The sequence below is a fragment of the Silurus aristotelis genome, assembly GCF_946808225.1.
Source record: "Silurus aristotelis genome assembly, chromosome: 29".
In the NCBI taxonomy this organism is placed as follows: domain Eukaryota; kingdom Metazoa; phylum Chordata; class Actinopteri; order Siluriformes; family Siluridae; genus Silurus; species Silurus aristotelis.
In genome coordinates this window covers 7,660,804-7,680,262 of record NC_139602.1, presented here as the reverse complement: position 1 = coordinate 7,680,262, position 19,459 = coordinate 7,660,804, and the positions used below count along the sequence as shown (strand labels likewise).

At 35.0% G+C, this 19,459-nt stretch overlaps 2 protein-coding genes and 3 pseudogenes across 5 annotated transcripts; 3 read left to right on the top strand and 2 right to left on the bottom strand.

Moving 5' to 3' along the window:
• Window positions 1–1,062: 1,062 nt before the first annotated feature.
• Window positions 1,063–2,049, bottom strand: LOC310722881 (transcription factor HES-5-like). Its single transcript, XM_083535661.1, has 2 exons — window positions 1,901–2,049; window positions 1,063–1,785 (listed from the first exon to the last, which is right to left on the bottom strand). The coding sequence occupies exons 1-2, from the start codon at window positions 1,961–1,963 to the stop codon at window positions 1,387–1,389; spliced, it is 462 nt and encodes a 153-aa protein (XP_083391787.1). The 5' UTR covers window positions 1,964–2,049; the 3' UTR covers window positions 1,063–1,386.
• Window positions 2,050–5,488: 3,439 nt separating this feature from the next.
• Window positions 5,489–6,135, bottom strand: LOC310722444 (transcription factor HES-5-like; annotated as a pseudogene). The gene is made up of 2 exons: window positions 6,011–6,135; window positions 5,489–5,908 (listed from the first exon to the last, which is right to left on the bottom strand). The product of its transcript is annotated as a transcription factor HES-5-like (transcript).
• Window positions 6,136–8,596: 2,461 nt separating this feature from the next.
• On the top strand, window positions 8,597–9,343 carry LOC310722844 (uncharacterized protein). The gene is made up of 2 exons (XM_083535600.1): window positions 8,597–8,720; window positions 9,018–9,343. The coding sequence occupies exons 1-2, from the start codon at window positions 8,671–8,673 to the stop codon at window positions 9,256–9,258; spliced, it is 291 nt and encodes a 96-aa protein (XP_083391726.1). The 5' UTR covers window positions 8,597–8,670; the 3' UTR covers window positions 9,259–9,343.
• Window positions 9,344–12,023: 2,680 nt separating this feature from the next.
• Window positions 12,024–13,620, top strand: LOC310722443 (transcription factor HES-5-like; annotated as a pseudogene). Its single transcript, XR_014538334.1, has 2 exons — window positions 12,024–12,142; window positions 12,249–13,620. The product of XR_014538334.1 is annotated as a transcription factor HES-5-like (transcript).
• A 3,513-nt stretch (window positions 13,621–17,133) lies between these two features.
• LOC310722442 (transcription factor HES-5-like) lies at window positions 17,134–18,791 on the top strand (annotated as a pseudogene). Its single transcript, XR_014538333.1, has 2 exons — window positions 17,134–17,391; window positions 17,496–18,791. The product of XR_014538333.1 is annotated as a transcription factor HES-5-like (transcript).
• Window positions 18,792–19,459: the final 668 nt, after the last annotated feature.

The window sequence follows — 19,459 nt, the reverse complement described above, 5'->3', positions numbered from 1 at the left end:
CTCATTCACACATGATGTATACATGCACTGTATGTGTAATATATTAACAATATAAACTAATTTCTTCAACAAGTTGATTTTTAACAGGTCTCTCTCTGGGGAAGTCTGTGAATCAGAGGTGATGGAGGGTCACAATTCACACCACCATGCCTAATGGATAATTAAGCGCGGCACACTTCCTTTGTGTCTGCTCTGAAAGGCGAGACTGTGTCAGGAGTGTGGGAAATCCTGCGAGAAGCTGGCCCCACACATGTGCCGAGAAACACTGCCTGTATCCATTGAGTTCGCCAGCTGTCCGATGAAACCAGAGCTGACGATCAGGGCTCTGGGGTACGGACATCAATATTAAAGCTGTCTTTCTCACAGTCCTGTGAACTCGTGCATCATTCTTGTGTCTATACACCTGTGCATGTGCCCTAATCATATAGAACAATAGTCAATGGAATAACTAAAGTAGGAGAAAGGTGAGAAATACCTGGAGTAGGAGACCAATGATTTTTTAGATTTATTATAAGCAGTCTTATATACTGTAAATCTATGTCTTTAAACTAAATGGCTAAAAGGCAGCTTTCTCACAAAGTTTTTGGTTATTAATCCATATCACAGCTGCTAGCCAGCTGCTATCTATTTATAAGAAGACCTGTAATTTTATAATTGATACAATTTCCGGGCTAATTGATTAGAAATGATCTTTTCAAAGTGTTCATAATGATATTGAATGTTATATTGCATGAGCTATTTAATACAGTGCATAAGACTCTTTCAAGAATACTATACATCTTCTTAACAAAGAAAATCCTAATCCATTCATTTCCATTCCAGTGGTAAATATTTACAGTGTGGCCCAAGATGTACTGCTTGTTGTGAGACTGAAATGTAAATAGTACCGTTGAGGCAAAACAGAGTGTAAATGGTTTGCATTCAATTAAACTTCTTTTAATGTAAACACGTGGTTTTGTTTGGTCATGGAGGAGCAACAGCTGATAAGTGTTTTATCTGATGATATATAAATGAATGAACAAAACCAAGAGAAGGAATATGTTTAGTAAATTTAATCATTGTCACGTTTAAGGCAACATGCAAATAAGAATACATACATAATCAATTTTTAATTGTTTAAAATAAAATAATATAATTTCAAATAAATTAATAAATAAAACTTCATTGGAGTTAAGACCATGTGTAACGCTTCAATATGAAGATAAAGGACATAAGTTAATGGCCCACCCATAGGGAGGACATACAATAAACATGCATTTCGATTTTTGATCAAAATCCAACATTAGAAAATGATCTAAATCTTAAAAATGGAAAATACACTCCTACTTAGTGATGGTGAAACTACCATCTGGTTAACATGAGAGAGTCTCAGTGCTCAGTGTCTCTTCACCAAGGCCTCCACACAGCTCTGTTTACGCTGATCTCCTGTTTGACTGGAGCCTGGGAGGAACGTGGAGACACTGGGAAATCTTTCTGTGCTCTTTGGGCTTCTTGACAGCTGTTGAGATGCTGAAGTGTCACATCAAGTTTCGAGTTGGCAGACAGGAAGTTCACGGTCTCCCTCCAGCACTGGGTGTAACCGTCACGGTGAGCTTTCTGGGGTGCTGAGATCTGGCTTTGCAGTTGCTGCTTCAGGAAGATGACAGTCATCTCCAGAATGTCAGCTTTCTCCAGCTTGGTGTTGGGGTCTTGCTGGTGGAATTCTTTCTCCAGCATCCCCTTAAGCTGCTCGATGCAGCTGTTGATGCGATCACGGCGCATTTTTTCCACCACTGGTTTTCTTAGCTAGAAAAATAAAAAAGAGATTCTGTTAGCAACTTTGATCACTTTGTTAAAATGGAACAAATGTTCAAAATTAATAAGATTAATGGGCTAAATATACATCAACAAAGATACTCACTTTATGTTTTTCCTTGTTGGAAAGCTTTGAGTAGTCAGCAGAAGGCATGCAGGTAGGAGCCATCGTTTCAGACGGAGAGTTTGAGCTTGTGCTTCTCTGAGGAACGTGAGTCAAATGTGGTCTGGAGTGAGGAGCCCTCTCAGCCCTATTTATAGGAGCACATTTGCATTACAAAGGCATGAGTCCCAGGCAGGATTAGGTTTCCCACACTCAGAGGCCAGTGGGAGAGGCGTCCTCGACAAATCAAATCATGCCAATAGGCTTCCAGTAATCAATATTTAGTCAATACATACATCATTAATGTAGGATTAAAGTTAATTTATTGAACAATGAAGCATTTAAAATAATGTTTTAATATGATTCATTTTTAAATGAATGTGTGTAACATTGCCACAAAAACCCATTTTCAAAATCATTTTTAAAAATTACTAAATTAGATATTTATTGACCCATAAAATGAATCTCCAATTTTTAAAGCAATATAAATAAATATTTAATAGACTTTTATTAGCAGTGATGTGTTATATTCATAAAGATTAGGAATTATTAGGAATGTGTGTTTGCACGTGTGTGTGTCTGTGTGTGTGTGTGTGTGTGTGTGCGTATACACGAAATAAAAATAAAATTGTTTAAAGGATATATTACAATAAATAATTCATTTTTCAAATCAGATGTTTTCCAGATGTGCCTTTCTAACATCCAGGTGTGCACATGCTTATAACCCCATGCACAGCTATGCATTAATCCGGCGCGAATAACGGCATTATAATCTTGGTTTGCTAAAGACATCGTGCCAGAAAGAGATGAGGATGAGAAACACGGGTCGGGCTTCAAAGCAAAGACAAGGCCATTACAGCTTGCAGGATCAAAGACGCACGCGCGTAATGAAGCGTGGCTGGGCGACTTTACAGCCTCGCGCCTACTTGTGACGCGTCTGCAGCCACGGCAGGAGTCACCGGCACGCTTTTAACACCTCAACAGCGGCCCGTGTCGGCTTTCCCATCGTGGGAGAGGAAGTAGCTGCAACACAAGACATACCGGGGGCATCACGTTCTGTGAGGGGTTTTTTTTGTTCTCGTCGGCGTGGGAAGAGTGTGTATGTGTGGGTGTCAGGGGGTATAAATATAGATTCACGTACACGCGTTGGGTTTTGTTTTGTTTAGTCTGCACACCTTTTTGAAACTATGTGCAAAGAAATGCAAAGCATTTGCACAAACGTGGATCTTGCACGTGCGAGGACAGAAAATAAAGTGAGTAGAGAAAACTGAAAGAGCTGCAATTATTATTATCATTATTATTATTATTATTATTGTTATTATTGTATATAAATAAAAGAACAGAATAAAAAATGAAATCTGAATAATATTTGGAACAGAAATATGTGCAGGTAGTCGATGCAATAAATCTGCAATAAAGTTTAATAACATGGTGAAAGTGAACTTTTTATATTTCAAACTATAATATTTTATATGAACAGAGGCGTTCTTTCTATATATCTATATATATCTATATATATCTATCTATATCTATATCTATATCTATATCTATATCTATATATATATATATATATATATATATATATATATATATATATTCCACTGATTTTCATGTGGGTCTGGTTCTGAAATTGGATTGAAAATGTAAATCCAAGATTCGATTTAATTAAATAAATATAGTTCATGCACCATGTTTTTATGTGTGTGTGTGTGTGTGTGTGTGTGTGTGTGTGTGTGTGTGTGTGTGTGTATGTGTGTGTATATATCCCAAGAAAATCCAATTTTAGAAAAGTAACATAAGCTTCACATGTGACCATGCTGTTTTTTTTTTACACATTTGTCTTGTGAGCACATGAATTAAGAGCTCGTTTTCAATTATATTGCATAATAGAGTTCAGTATAATTTTTTTCAACGTATGAACTCATATTACTAACATTATCACGTGAAATACTTATAATTGCATTCTAAATGTATGTGATTTCTTTTTATTTTAAGAAAATTCCTGTTCATTCCAATTAAAAACTTATTTTCCTATTTATTTTTCCCTTCTCCTTCCTAGCTCCTGGCAGAGAAAATGCACCGAGACAGAATGAACAGCAGCATCGAGCATCTAAGAATCATTTTCTATTCCATCATAAAAATTCCTGAAGAGCAGGCTCTCAAACTGAAGAAAGCTGACATTTTAGAAATGGCTGTGATGTTTCTCAGGCAGAAGGCCTGTTCGAGAGCAAATGTTTCCCTACACGCCCACCTGCCACCCAGAGACCGAGAAGAAATCAAACGTTTCTACATCCTGCAGAGGATCATTTTGAGGTTGGGCTCAATGTTACCAAATCACAGCCATCTTGTTTACAGATCACTCAAAAGAACATCGTCCAGAAACCGTGTAGCCTTGTGGAGACCGTGGAAGAAAAACTGACACAGTATGCATTGCATTGCATCACCCAATTTCCAGTACTTTCTGAGAGGAATCTGTGTGTTATAGGGATTCCAAGACCAAATTTGAGAACCGGTGTTGTACAAAAAATGTATTTATATCTCGGATATTAATATTGTCTTTTGTTAATATTCGTTTATTTGGTGAAATGTTGTAATTAAAATAATTTAATAAACATTCCCTGTATTTAAGTTTAAAGCTTGGCTTGATCCATTGTTTTACTCAACAGAAAAGATTGTGTGTGTTATTGGGTTTTCATATACACTAAGTTAAAATATTACATCGTCATTCATCAGAATATTTTATCCAAATACAGAAGAAGAGTACATAACTGATAAGCATTTGAGAGTTAATGGCCCTTGCAAAAAAAGAAAGCATACTACTTATTAGGCTTCCTTTGGTGTTAATTAATGCATTATTAATAAGAGAGGAATGTCATTAGGAGAATAATGCTCATTACATTGAACCCATTGTTGGTTAAATTATTTATTCCCTTTTCACAACAGCCATTGGTACAAACAGAAACACTGATGCAATGGTGTCTATTTCACATAGTGAATTCAGTTATTTATTTGGTAAGAAATAAACCTTTATAAAAGGCTTACAAACATTTTCATTGTTTAGATCAAGAACCACATTGTGGTTAGACGTTAGAAAAATAAACATAAATACATTAATAAAAAAAAATATTTACTGAGCACATATTTGAACAATGTCGATTCTCAGACACAGAGAAAGTTGCCATGTTTTTTTTTTTTTTTTTTTTTTAACAGGAATGCATATAATAAAAAACTTGCAATTTGCAGATTAACATAAATTGACTGATGTCAATTTTTGACTAAACAACAACCACACTGTGGTTAGATATTTATAACATATGTAATATCTAGAAATGAAAGGAATAAGGCACTCATAGAGTATATAATATTAGCATAAAACGCATGCAGACGGATGCAATCATTCCTTAAAACATATCATATACAGCAAACAATCTAATCTACCTTTAAAAACTAGGGTGAATGCCGGTAAATTTTAACTACTCTGTTATACTCTTGTTCACACAAAAGTAAAAACAAAATCTGTTAAAATAAGAAAACAAAACCTAAAAAGTACACATAGACTTGTCTTTTCTTCCTTATATGTTGATCTTTTCTTTACCAGGGCCTCCAGAGGGAGCTCTTTACTGAACCCTTCACTTTGCTGATGATCTTCTGCTCTGTAGAGCTCAGCTGAGCCAGAACACGTTCCCACCTGTTCTCATCTTAAGATGGCTACAGATTCTGGAAGTGGTTCAGCAGTTTTCTGTGGCTCTGTGTCCTCACCTCTTCTTTGGACAGGAAGTGGAAAACTGCATAGATTTATTTGGAGAAGCATTGATTGACAGCTGTTAATCTGGAGGAGAATGCAGGAGGTTGCCTCTGCTGTCGTTTCAGGAAGCTGACTGTCATCTCCAGGATATCTATTTTCTCCAGTTTGGAGTCAATTTGCTGCTTGAGAAACTCTGGAGCCAGAAGAGACTTCAGCTGCTCAATGCTCAATGCTCTGCGCATCTTCTCCAACATCGGCTTCCTCATCTGCAAATAACAAAGAGAGAACATTTGGTCATCTTGAACCATAAAGAGTTATTAAGTAGAAGGTAATTATAAGCACTGAAAAGAAGCAGGTACTTAATTTACCTTACTGTTCAGAGGAAGGTGCTTATTTGAGATGGTCATTACTCGAGTAATGGTTGGAGCCATGGCTGTGTCTCTGTGCTGTAGATCACTCTGTGTAGAGTGAGTGTGATCTGTACTGGCTGCATCTCCTCTATTTATACTCCCAAATCTCCATATGAATGTGTGGGTCTTGGGTTTGTTGGAGTTTCCCACAGTTTGGAGCCAATGGAAGAGCTTGGACACACAATGAGGAATGTAGGGTTGCCACATGCTCAGTGGTCTTCTAGCAGAGGACAATGTGGATGTCTCAGGGGAGCAGGTGGAGAGGTGGAATGATGGAGATGGACTCATAGAAAACTGTGTGAATCTGAGAAAGTGGTGACCCTGTAATGAGAGCAGATCTGCTGCCTGATGTTGGGATCAGTGTCAATGACATGAATCACTGCTCATCATGAACACGCACACGTGTCGCTATGTTTGTTCTAAAGTTTGAACTAATTAATTTATTTGCTCTGACACTCAATGGTAAATATGAAGACATTTACATGTTAAGACAACCCTTAGGTTCAACATTGTAATTGATCTAAACTGGAATTGAAAGGTGTTTTGATTTAATAGAGCAGAATTGTTGAAATGGTGAAGATTTCTGTAAGGAGATATTTACTATTTATGGAATAGTTTCGGGTGTTAGCACTTTGCCACGATTAGATGTTAAACTGTAGGATTAAGTTTTTAAACATTGATCTAAACTGGAATTGAAAGGTGTTTTGATTTAATAGAGCAGAATTGTTGAAATGGTGAAGATTTCTGTAAGGAGATATTTACTATTTATGGAATAGTTAGATGTTAAACTGTAGGATTTGCCACATCTAATCGTGGCAAAGTGCTAACACCCGAAACTATTCCATAAATAGTAAATATCTCCTTACAGAAATCTTCACCATTTCAACAATTCTGCTCTATTAAATCAAAACACCTTTCAATTCCAGTTTAGATCAATTACAATGTTGAACCTAAGGGTTGTCATAACATGTAAATGTCTTCATATTTACCATTGAGTGTCAGAGCAAATAAATTAATTAGTTCAAACTTTCGGGATAGACAGTTTTGCAGCTCCTTTGTTTTTTATGCCTCAGTCTTATTAATTTCAAGAGTGAGGGGGAAAAGCAGAGGATGATGAGAAACTTATTGTGTAGTTGCTACAACTCAAGTGATAACAGCAAGACACTTGTCATACAGATTTTCCACAAAATTAAACAAAACTCCAAATTATACATTGCTCTGGTTTAAGTGAAATAATCATCACTCTACACCTGCCTGTCATTAATAATGCTCCTATAACACCAAATTTTTTGTTAAATTGTCTAATATGGTGGTCTAGTGGTTAGGATGTGGCGCTTTCAAAGCTGCGGCCCGGGTTCGATGCCCGGTCAGAGAGCCAACCCCAGCCACTTTTGTTGCCGGTCCCAAGCCCGGAAAAATGGGAAGGGTTGCGTTAGGAAGGGCATCCAGCGTAAAAACATGTGCCAAATCGACCATGCGGATGGTCCGCTGTTGCGACCCCTAATAAGCCGAAAGAAAGTTTTTGTCTAATAAAACTGTATATCAGTACATTTTCTTGGCCTTTTAAAGATACAACTGTGATTCTTATCCCCTTGTTATGCACCCGAAAAGACTCTGAAAACATCCCTATAACGATTACAGGTATTTTCTATTTATTATATTATAATTATCATGAAAATCACAAACTAAATATACAAAAGGTGCAATTATAGCATTTTTTCTTTAAAAAAAATATTAAATATTCTAGTTAAGAGCTATCCATATGTTACATGTTCCCAGGCTTATACATTTCACACAGTCTTGTACACACGCACATGCACAGCTGTCCATCAGTAGTAAGCTGAGAATGCCCTAGTCACACACCCCTGTCTGCTCTGAGCTGGTGGGAGTCACACAGGCACACGGCTTCCCACACTTCAGCATTCATCACATTAAATCCCTCACACAAAAGAAGTGTGTCTGACTCTCAGGCACAATCAGCTACCAGAGTAAAGGATTGGACCCAAATAAACTGGAACTAAACTCTGAAATCTTTGTGTAGTCCTGTAAATACTAATATAGATGTCATTTCATGCTGGGCAAGACATTCAAATTTTATATATACACTTATTTTATATTACATATTAATTGTAATACAGCTACTAACAGTGCATGTGGGTCATATGAAAAATATCCACTAAAAGCCAAATAGACGGACGACTATTTCTTTTTCCTTCTGCAGTAATTGTGCACATATTTAGCCTTATGCACCCCGTGATTACAAAACGTGTGCACAGCTACCCTCTGTCATTATCACTAATCACAGTGTGGGAACTTGGGAAAATCTGCCCCTAGTCATTTTCCCACAGTCAAGTAAGTGTGACCCCAATACCAGATGGCAAAAAAGAGACCATCCCACCTGTTCATTGAAGGGTCCCATCAGTGTCCCACTGGCCAAAGATCTATGAGCAGACTATTGTTTCATTTTGGATGCTCTCATTGGCTGAACCCAGACAAACTTCTGTATAAATACAGGCATGATTAAGGGATACAAAGCAGATTCAAACTGAATCCCAAACGGGCCTGTGCTCTAAGAAGAACCGGACCTGACTCTTAAACACCTGAAGCTAGCATTAAACATGCCTGCCTACATGGAGATCACACCTCAGGACAACGCTCATAATGCCAGGTACTTTAAAAACAAATCTAATACAGCATCAGGATGGCATTTTTCTTTGCCTCTTCCTGCAGTTAACATTAAACAACCACAGCGATATCTTTTTATTTGCTTTATGCAAAAAACTAAAATAAATGAACACCATCTGAACAATCAGAATTGAGAATATATCATTGCTTATACATAAAATTAGGTTTTTGTTTTTCATATTACAGTAATATTACAGTAAACCTTCATACCAGTATGTCAGCACACTATATTGTACACCAGATTTAAACCAATATGTTAATGTATACTCTTATTTTTCAGATGTAAACTCCATAGCTTGGAAAGGAAGTGTTTCAGCAAGGTGGAGAAGCTGAAGTCATCACTTGAAGAACACTTGCAAAATGGAATCCCCACCTCTGATCTTCTGGAAAAGACAGTGTCCTTTTTCACCATGAAGAAAGCTTTGGTTTTCCATAACGGCTACTCCAGGTGTACCAGAGACATTCTTCGACGATGTCCATCACCAACAGAAGATGTAACACCGCTGTTTTTTGAACAGTAACACAACGAGGATGTCAGAATTTTTAAAAAAGACACTCTGAACTACCTCAACCGCAGACGAAAAAATGGCACTTTCACTCTGGAAGACCCTGAGCCTATAAAGTTTAAAATGTTTAAATGCCTATAGAGATTATAAGCAAAAATATTCCACAAATATATTTAGTATTGTGGAATAAGTACAGGATGCAGTTTATGCATTCGCATACATTTTAAAAATCTTCTTTTGCTCTCATTGAGAGATGTTTGTATGTTTAGAATGAAATATTGAGCATGCTGTCTGTTGAAAGACGTTCGACAACAAAAAAAAAAACATTGAAATAATATGTAAAGATACAATGTATCATTTTAAGACAATATTTTGTTGATTTTGATCTTTTTTTATCATTTGTTAAATAATTGTTTTTATGAAATAAATATGATTTTAATCGTGTACATATTTCTTGTGTGTCCATTAAAGTAATAACCTATTATAATAGTTTATATTATTGTGTAATTTAGTGCCATGAATTGTTCTTACAAATAATATATACCATTTTATACCTTAGGATAATAGTCATCAATTCTAAATAGGACAAAATTCCCAACTTCATTTATAGTCTATATTAGTGTAGAAGTGTAGAAGAGCAATCAGTGAGCATCATAACTTTTTCAAACTACATTGTTTCTCAAATCTCTTTAAAAATCTTCTAATACTGAATACAATTGTATCTTATAGTTTATAAAGGGCATTAAAATGACAAGAGTAAACTAATTAAAATTATAACTATAATAATTACAATATTATTACAATATAGTAGACTATTAGTTGGATTATGTTAAAGAATGGGGAAAAAATAGCAAAATTCTTAAACGACTTTATTTACTGTTTGTGTAATGCATATGTTTTATTGCTATATAAAAAAATGTATAGTTTTATAATAAGAAAAAAAAGTATACGTAAAATATATAAAATATATACGTTATAAATAAATAAAAAAATTTAAAATATGTAAAAAATTTGAAATCAGATTTTTATATTACCGATATATTTTCAAAATACAATTAATATGTAATAAAAAAAAAACAATAATACATAAATGGAATGGAAAGAATCCAAATATAATTTATATAATCAATACCCTTCGCATGGCTAATGTGTAAATGTATGTTTAAAAAAATAAAAAAATAAAAAAATAAAAAAATTATATATATATATATATATATATATATATATTGATCCTCAGACTTGATTAACTTTTTATTGATTGATAAAACATACTTCAAACAACAAAGCAACACTAAATCTAACTGAATTTTGAATTAATGGTTGTTTTTTTGCAAATTCTTGTCAGATAGGAATGTTTTGTGCTTTCAGTGTGGTTAAGAAAGGTCAAGATGGTTATCTAACAAGCTTCAGGCCTTGGGGTGTGAGGACCAGCTGTGTGTAGGAGTGATTAGCATTTAAGTAGGCACACTTCTATTGTTCGTTGAAACCTTTTCATTGAAGAGAGTGTGGGAAAGCTCAGAAAAGCAGAGTCTCAGTTTTACTAGTCATTAACATTAATTCCATGGGCCACCAGCATGCTGCTGTATTGACATAAACAGTATATTTTATTTTTCATATATAGTATAGTAGGTCTTTATTATTTATTATTCAAATATCTATGCAAACTATTCATTAAAAAATACTGTCTTTAAATGTCAATATCGGTTTTAATATCAGTGTTATTACAAGGGACAATTTATCTAACACATTTGTCATAATATGTGCAATTCAACATAAATCAAATGCTACAGCAGATGAGTACACAACCATTATTGAGCTTTCTGCTTTGGTTATATTAGAATATATGAATAAATGAAATTGGGAAGGAAAAACAATGCTTTACAGAGTCATTTTGTTCTAGCCAATAGGAACCTTTCCCTCCAGATGGTGAGTGACGTTAAGCTTCAGTGTTTAGTCATCAGCACTGATCCTTTCAGGTCTTTAAAGCTTTTGTACTCTATTGATCTCAGCACAGAAGACTCAGTGTGGGAAAGTCAGACGAGCACTAAACTCACACTGACTCACTAAAACATGAGATGTATGACATGAGACACATCTGTTAAACCTGGACAGGTGTTTTAGATAAAAATGTCGACTATGCTTCAAAAAAGTAATGAGACGAACTGCATAAAACAGTATGAAAAGAATAAAACTGTGAAATTATTAGGAAATGTATACATGATAATTCCTAATTAGTTTTTACTGTAGAATGATTGAAAAAGAAATATTAAGAACACTAGGCTTATTTTGCATAGCACTATTATTAAATTACTAAAATATTTAGTGTAGAATACAGTGTAGTATCAAACCTTCTCCATTTGACTTTCGAAATATATTTAGACTGTGTTCATACAAACAATTCCAAATTTTGGAAATTTCCAAATAAAAAGCATTCCATTGTGGGATGCGATTCATAACCCAATGCGTGTGAGTGTTTATGATGAGCGTGTGCTCTGTCAGTGGCTTAGATCCAACATCAGGCAACAGATCTGCTCTCATTACAGGGTCACCACTTTCCCAGACTCACACAGATTCTATGAGTCCATCTCTATCACCCCACCTCTCCACCTACTCCCCTGAGACATCCACATTGTCCTCTGCTAGAAGACCACTGAGCATGTGGCAGCCCTACATTCCTCATTGTGTGTCCAAGCTCTCCCATTGGCTCCAAACTGTGAGAAACTCCAACAAACCCAAGACCCACACATTCATATGGAAATTTGGGAGTATAAATAGAGGAGATGCAGCCAGTACAGATCACACTCACTCTACACAGAGAGATCTACAGCACAGAGACACAGCCATGGCTCCAACCATTACTTCAGCAATGACCATCTCAAATGAGCCTCAACCTCTCAAGGTAAATTAAGATCCTGCTTCATGTCATTGTTTGTAATTACCTGCTTTCTACTAGATAACTCTTTATAGTTCAAGATGACTAAATGTTCTCTCTTTGTTATTTGCAGATGAGGAAGCTAACGGGGGAGAAGATGCGCAGAGATCGTATCAACAGCAGCATTGAGCAGCTGAAGTCCCTCCTGGCTCCAGAGTTCCTGAACCAGCAGCCTGACTCCAAGCTGGAGAAAGCAGATATCCTGGAGATGACTGTCAGCTTCATGAGACGACAGCAGCAGCAGACTTCATTCTCTTCCAGCTCAACGTCTGTCAATCATGGGTTCTCCAGATGCGTCCATGAAGTTGTCCATTTCCTGTCCAAAGAGGAGGTGAAGACACAAATTCAGAGAAAACTGCTGAACCACTTCCAGAACCTTCAGCCGTCTTCAGCTGAGAACAGGACGGAAAGTGTTCTAGCTCAGCTGAGCTCTACAGAGCAGCAGATCATCAGCAAAGAGAAGAGTTCTGTAAAGTGCTCCCTCTGGAGGCCATGGTAAAGAGATGATCTAGACTCAATGCAGAAAACACAAGTCTATGTGAACATTTTAGGGTTCTTTTTTTTTTTATCTGTGTGAACAAGATTATAAATGAGTTGTTAAATATTAACGTTATTACTGCCTTATAGCAATATGCTAACTACTTTTGTAGATTCTTAATGAAAATGCTGGTAATGAAAAAACATTAAGATAAGATATTTTTAAGACTCTTGATAATGCATAAGACTGATGAATTGTTTTCAGTTTATGAATTATCTTTACAGTGCTGTTTTGTTTTCATAAGAAAAACACTCTTCACTATTGGAACTATTATTTGTTATTTTTTTTAAATTTTTTTTTATTTGACTCTGTATTTGATAAAGTTTGATCAAATTTTTGGAAATTGGTCCCCAATTTTAATGTATGATATTCATACTATGTATATTCTGGTTCATACGCTATATTTAAATAGTGCACTAGAATATATAATTACATTAACAACCTTCTGTGAAGGTGATCACATTCTGATTTATACAGAATTATGTTTTAAAATCCATTTCTTTCAAATGGGATTTTTGTATCAGTATATCAATGATTTTTATTCATTCCTATTTTTATTTCATTTAAAAATTCTATTTGTTTTTACCTTATTCAAGGTTTTATTTTTTTTTTGTACCTTTTGTATGGTACTGTTAATTATGAAACATTTTACAGATACACCTTGACAGTATCTGTTGATACTCATTTATTTCTGTTGAGAAATATTGTCTACATATTGAACATGGAAATGTTCAGTATGTCTTTTGTAAAGACAAGTTGTTTAAACTCTGCTCTATTATGAGCACCATGTCTGTTGAAGAATTCTTCAAGTAAATGTTGTGATATATTATCACGTGAATATATATATATATTGCCTTACCTTTTTTGAACACAAAAGCAAGAGCAATAAAATAAAAATAAAAAAGCCGTAGTTTTGTAATGTTCAATGAAATTTGTCATGTCTAGTTTATGACTTTTGATGAGTTTTGAGACTCAAAATGAAAAAGAGAAAAAGGAGTTAAGAAATCAGTCTATGGTCATCAGTGTGATTAACATTACTAGCCACTGAGTATTTTGATGCTCACTTAAAAAAAGAGACATTAATGGAGGAGAGGATGAACTTTACCATACTGTTTCAATGATACATTATAATTAGCATTTTATATAAGAAGAGTCAAAGTGGGGGTACATTTTCATTTCTGATTTAAAATCTATTTTTTTGTTTTATTTTTAGGCAAGAACACAAACATTTATTTATATTAAGAATGAATTTGTACACTTCAAGGTGCAGGTACAGAAGGTTCTGTGACACTCAGCACAAAGCTATGAAGAAATGGAGAGATCGAAGCAGTAGCACACAGAAAAAAATCTAATTGTCTGCTGATTTAAAAGAATAGAATATTGTTTTTATAATTATGAAATAAAACATTTTTTAGCTTTCTCAAAGTATGTAGACAATTTTTTATTTATTTATTTTATTTATTTTTTTAACTTTTGACCAATATACCTAAATCAAGTTAGATTTTTATTTTTGCCTTTCCTTGTAAAACCTTTGGGCACCTCTGTTACAGACACTATAGAAGCTATTAGACTATTATAAACATACAAAAATGAAGTGACCAGGATCAGTCTCTGAGTCTCTTATATTTAGGATCCTATAAAAGGAGGGTTTCTTTATCAAAAATACAGCAACTAGACATTTTTACTGAAATGATCGACCTTAAAATTTTCCTTATGATTGTTATATAACTGTCGTTAAATAATATTATTTTTTTTTTTTTAAATCACATCCATTTTCCTACATTAAGATATGCATGATATGTTTATTTTTTCCAGATTTTCTTGTATTTTCATTTTATATTATCTTAATCTAAACAATAATTATTAAATAATCTTTTTCAGAGGGATCATGGTACCTGAAGTTTCATGTATGATTATTAAAATAGTGCAAACTTTAACAAATGACAGTCTAAATAAAATTTGGTTTTCACTCAGAACAGAGAGGATTTGTTTAAAAAAAAATATATAGCATACTGTGCGAGTTACACCGTTTTCAACAATTACAGATTTTTTTATATTATTTTATTCATCTGTTGCTCACTGTGCCGAATTTCCAACATAAACCTATTTTACAATTTAGTTTTTAAATCGATTCCTCTTGTGCTTATTGGTTTTCTATTAAAATAAGCTCTTAATCTATTTCATTTGCCATTATGTGTAACATGTAGGAACGATTTGATTAATTTTTTTTTATAAATTTGCACGAATAAAATTTTGACAATTGTTGACTAATTCAGATTTGCGCTTGTAGAGTTCTCATGAATTCGCTTTACATACAATCTTGTGAAATTTTGCTAATTTTTGTATAGTATTTTTTTTTTATAATTTGCCAAATGGAGAAATTTCTAAATGATAAGAATATTCATTCATTCATTTTCTTCCGCTTATCCGTAATTCGGGTCGCGGGGGCAGCAGTCTAAGCAGGCCTCCGCCTTCGACTGCTGCCCAATCCTCACAGCACCGTCCCTTACGGTCCCTCCTGCAGGTGGTGAGCCCACGGGAAGGCGGCCCCACGTCACTCCGACGTCACGGACCTTGATATTTCCCTCGTAAGGGACCCCCGGAGCATAGAGGGTTAAGGGCCTTGCTCAAGGGCCCAAGGGTGGCAGCCTGGCGATACCGGGGCTTGAACCCCAGACCTTCCGATCGGCAATCCAGCGCCTTAACCGCTGGAGCCACCACTCCCCCTATATATATATATTCTATATGATAAGAATATTTTATTTCAAAAGGTGGAAATTAAAGTAAGATCAACAACAACAACAACAACAACATAACAATATCAAGGTAGGAAATAAAATAAAAACAGACAAGAAGTAGATTTAAAAATGTGACTCAGCACAGAATATATCAGCCAATAGGAAACTTTCCCTCCAGATGGTGAGTGATGTCAGACTTAGTGTGTTTGGTCATCAGTAAGGGTCCATTCAGTTCTCCAAAGCTTTTGTAATCTATTGATTTTAGCACAGAGAACTCAGTGTGGGAAACTCAGACAAGCTCTAAACTCAAGGTGACGTACAAAAGACATCACATGAGACACATCTGTTACATCTGGAGTCCTTTTAGGAGGTTTAAGCACAAAATAATTAAAGTTTGGAATTTGATCAAATTAATTCAATTTTTTGTTGTTAAAACTAAATCAATAAAAAAAAAACTATTACATAAGTGAAATAATTCATTACAATTATTTCAGTAGTCAGTAATGGATAATATGAACAATCATTCTATAATGTGTTTTTATTTGTAAGTGTATTTTTAGTATTTTCAGGATATCATACAGTATATGATTATGAATTTCTAATATTTTTGGGGGGTAAGACATTTCTTCCAAATATGACCTAAATCAGTTTTATTATGAAATGAATGAATGAATGATTGATCCATATGAAGATGATAACAAACAGAAATCATGAACCCTGATGATTTTAATGATCTAATCAAAAGATAACTCCATCTTAAAAATTCTGTGGTGCTAAATTAATCCAGGAGATAATTTTTATAATCCATCAATATCCCAATACATTTTGGGCTGTCTGTCAAACGTCTGTGACAGTGTTGAAGTAAGAGATCTGAGATGTGATCCAGACAAAATCCTAAATTAAAAAATTATTACCACCTATTTTTTTGAAGTGTCATGTTACCTGTTGAACAGAAATGCGCCTTGCATTAGTAGTAATAAATTAAGTGTGTGTGCAGGAGCAAGGGTAGAGTCCTCAGGGGCCATAAAAGAGAAACTGTTCCGTCTTTTGTAAAGATGTAAATGTATTAGCATGTGAATAGGCACACTTCTATTGTTTCTCACTCTCTGTTTCAATAGTCGGAGTGTGGGAAAGCTCAGGAGGGAAGAGTCACAATCTAATGTCATTATTGTCCTAGATTCTAGCACCCGCTGGATATTTTGGGTACACGCAAGGGAGTAGGCACACTTACTTACTTATGAGGGTGAACATTACCATACAGTAGCATAAGCATGAACACATTAGTGTAAAGTGCATTAGAAAGCTATAAGAAATGATGAAGATAATGTAGAAAATGATCAAACCAAAAGTAAAGATAATATTAGTGTAAAGCTCAAATTATTGTTAACATCGAGGTTTTTAGAAGAAACTTTCACAATATAAACAGCCAGTAGGACTTTATGGATAACAGTATGATAATAATGCTTTTAAAGATAAAATTATATAAACAAATTATTTTACATCTTATTGATGTAAGTGTCATCTCTACATGTGTGAGCAGTGACAATGATCCCAACATCAGGTAGCAGATCTGCCCTCTTTACAGTGTCAACACTTTCCCGGATTTACACAGCAGTCCATTTTAAGCACCCCACCTCTCCACCTGCTCCCTTGTGAAATCCACATTGTCCTCTGCTAAAAGACCACTGAGCATGTGGCAACCCTCCATTCCTCAATGTGTGTCCAAGCTCTCTTATTGGCTTAAAACTGTGAGAAACTCCAACAAGTACAAGACCCACACATTCATATGGAGATTTGGCAGTATAAATAGAGGAGATGCAGCCAGTACAGATCACACTCACTCTACACAGAGAGATCTACAGCACAGAGACACAGCCATGGCACCAACCAAGACTTCAGCAATGACTCTCTCAAATGAACACCATCCTCTAAACAACAAGGTAAATTTCTTTTCCTGTTCCTGTTCAATGCTTATAATGACCTGCTTTCTACTGAATTAGTCTTTATAGTTCAAGATGACTAAATGTTTCTTTGTTATTTGCAGATGAGGAAGCTGATGGTGGAGAAGATACGCAGAGATCGTATCAACAGCAGCATTGAGAAGCTGAAATCTCTCCTGGCTCCAGAGTTCCTCAACCAGCAGCCTGACTCCAAGCTGGAGAAAGCGGATATCCTGGAGATGACAGTCAGCTTCCTGAGACAAGAGCAGACGTTGCAGCCTGCATTCTCTTCCAGCTCAGCTGCCAATCATGGGTTCTCCAGGTGTGTCCATGAAGTTGTCCACTTCCTGTCCAAAGCAGAGGTGAAGACACAAATCCAGAGAAAACTGCTGAACCACTTCCAGAATCTGCAGCCATCTTCAGATGAGAACTGGAGTGAAAGTGTTTTGGCTCAGCTGAGATCTACAGAGCAGCAGATCATCAGCAAAGAGAAGAGTTCAGTAAAGAGCTCCCTCTGGAGGCCATGGTAGAGAGAAGCTCAAAGTATAAAGCAGAAAAAAACTAATCTATGTGGACTGGTTTTTTTTCCTGCCATTCCTTGTACATGAGTATCGTGAATTGTTAAAAACGAACACTGCTTTATTGCCTATGGCAATATTTGATACCTTTTGTTAAAGATAAAATCTGCATCATTCCTAATGTTCACTGAATGGACATGTTGGAAACAGGAAATACAAGCATGCTTAATGTAATGTGTCTAAATGTGCATGAACAGATTAACTGAATTTGTTATAAGTTCCTTCTTATATATATTTTTTCCATTTTAGGAAAACTGTCTTGACATCAATTTAATACTATATTAGTATTGAATTTAGCATTTTTTGTTTTGTTGTACAAAACTCTACTATGATTACATCTTTGTGAATGTGTATATTCATTTAATGGGCAGCATATTTACCATGTACATTCTGACTCATTACACAATGTATGTCATTTAACAAGAATTACTTTCAAAGAAAGCTATACAATTTTGATCAGAACATTATCATTAAGTTTTATAATTCAGTTTGGGTTAAAAAATACTGGCTTTTCCACCAGTCTGATGATATGATATAATAAATGTACCAATTTTGTGGTATTGATATTTATGAAACATACAATTTGTTACTAACATTAGGTTCAATAACAGTGTGTTCATATTTTGTTTATTTCACATGTTGGAAATTCCTCCACTGTCTTTTGTAAAGACTGATCAAGTGTTTAAACTCTACTCTATTATGAGTGCATGTGTCTTGAAGCTTTCTTTAAGAAACTGTTGTGATATATTATCGCAAATGTTCTTGTCTGTGATAAATTATTATAATACAATGCATAAGAATAAAAAATAAAAAATGTGGAAATGACTTGTGTCTGCATTGTGTAGTTTGATTAAGCAATGAAACCATAATACAGAAGCAAAAAATATTAAGAAGAATATTTCCAAACAACATATTCAAAAATATGTTCTCAGCAGTGAAGGGAATTCTGGCTCATTTCAATGAATCAAATCATTTGACTCAGTTCACTTATTAGACTCAACTCATTGAACTGCATTTTTTTCCTACACTGAACATCTTCTTCTTCTTCTTCTTTCGGCTGCTCCCATTAGGGGTCGCCACAGCGGATCATCCGTCTCCATACCACCCTGTCCTCTATATCTGCCTCTTTTACACCAACTACCTGCATGTCTTCCCTCACCACATCCATGAACCTCCTCCTTGGCCTTCCTCTTTTCCTTCCTTCCTCTTTTTTCCTACACTGAACATACTTTGTAAAATTGTAATTTGCCTAAGTAGGGATGTAAACTCTGATAAAATCTTGTTCTAGTCTAACTTACAAACATAGTTTATAGCATCAATAAAGAAATAACTGATAAACTAACAAATTAATACAAGTATATGTTTATTAATAATTTAATAGTTTTTTTTTCATTAATCAACCAGTGTTGGTACATTAGCATTGCTGTTATTGCACAATAATCAACTTTAAGGTATCAAAAATACCTCCACTGTGTGCAAAACAATGCTGT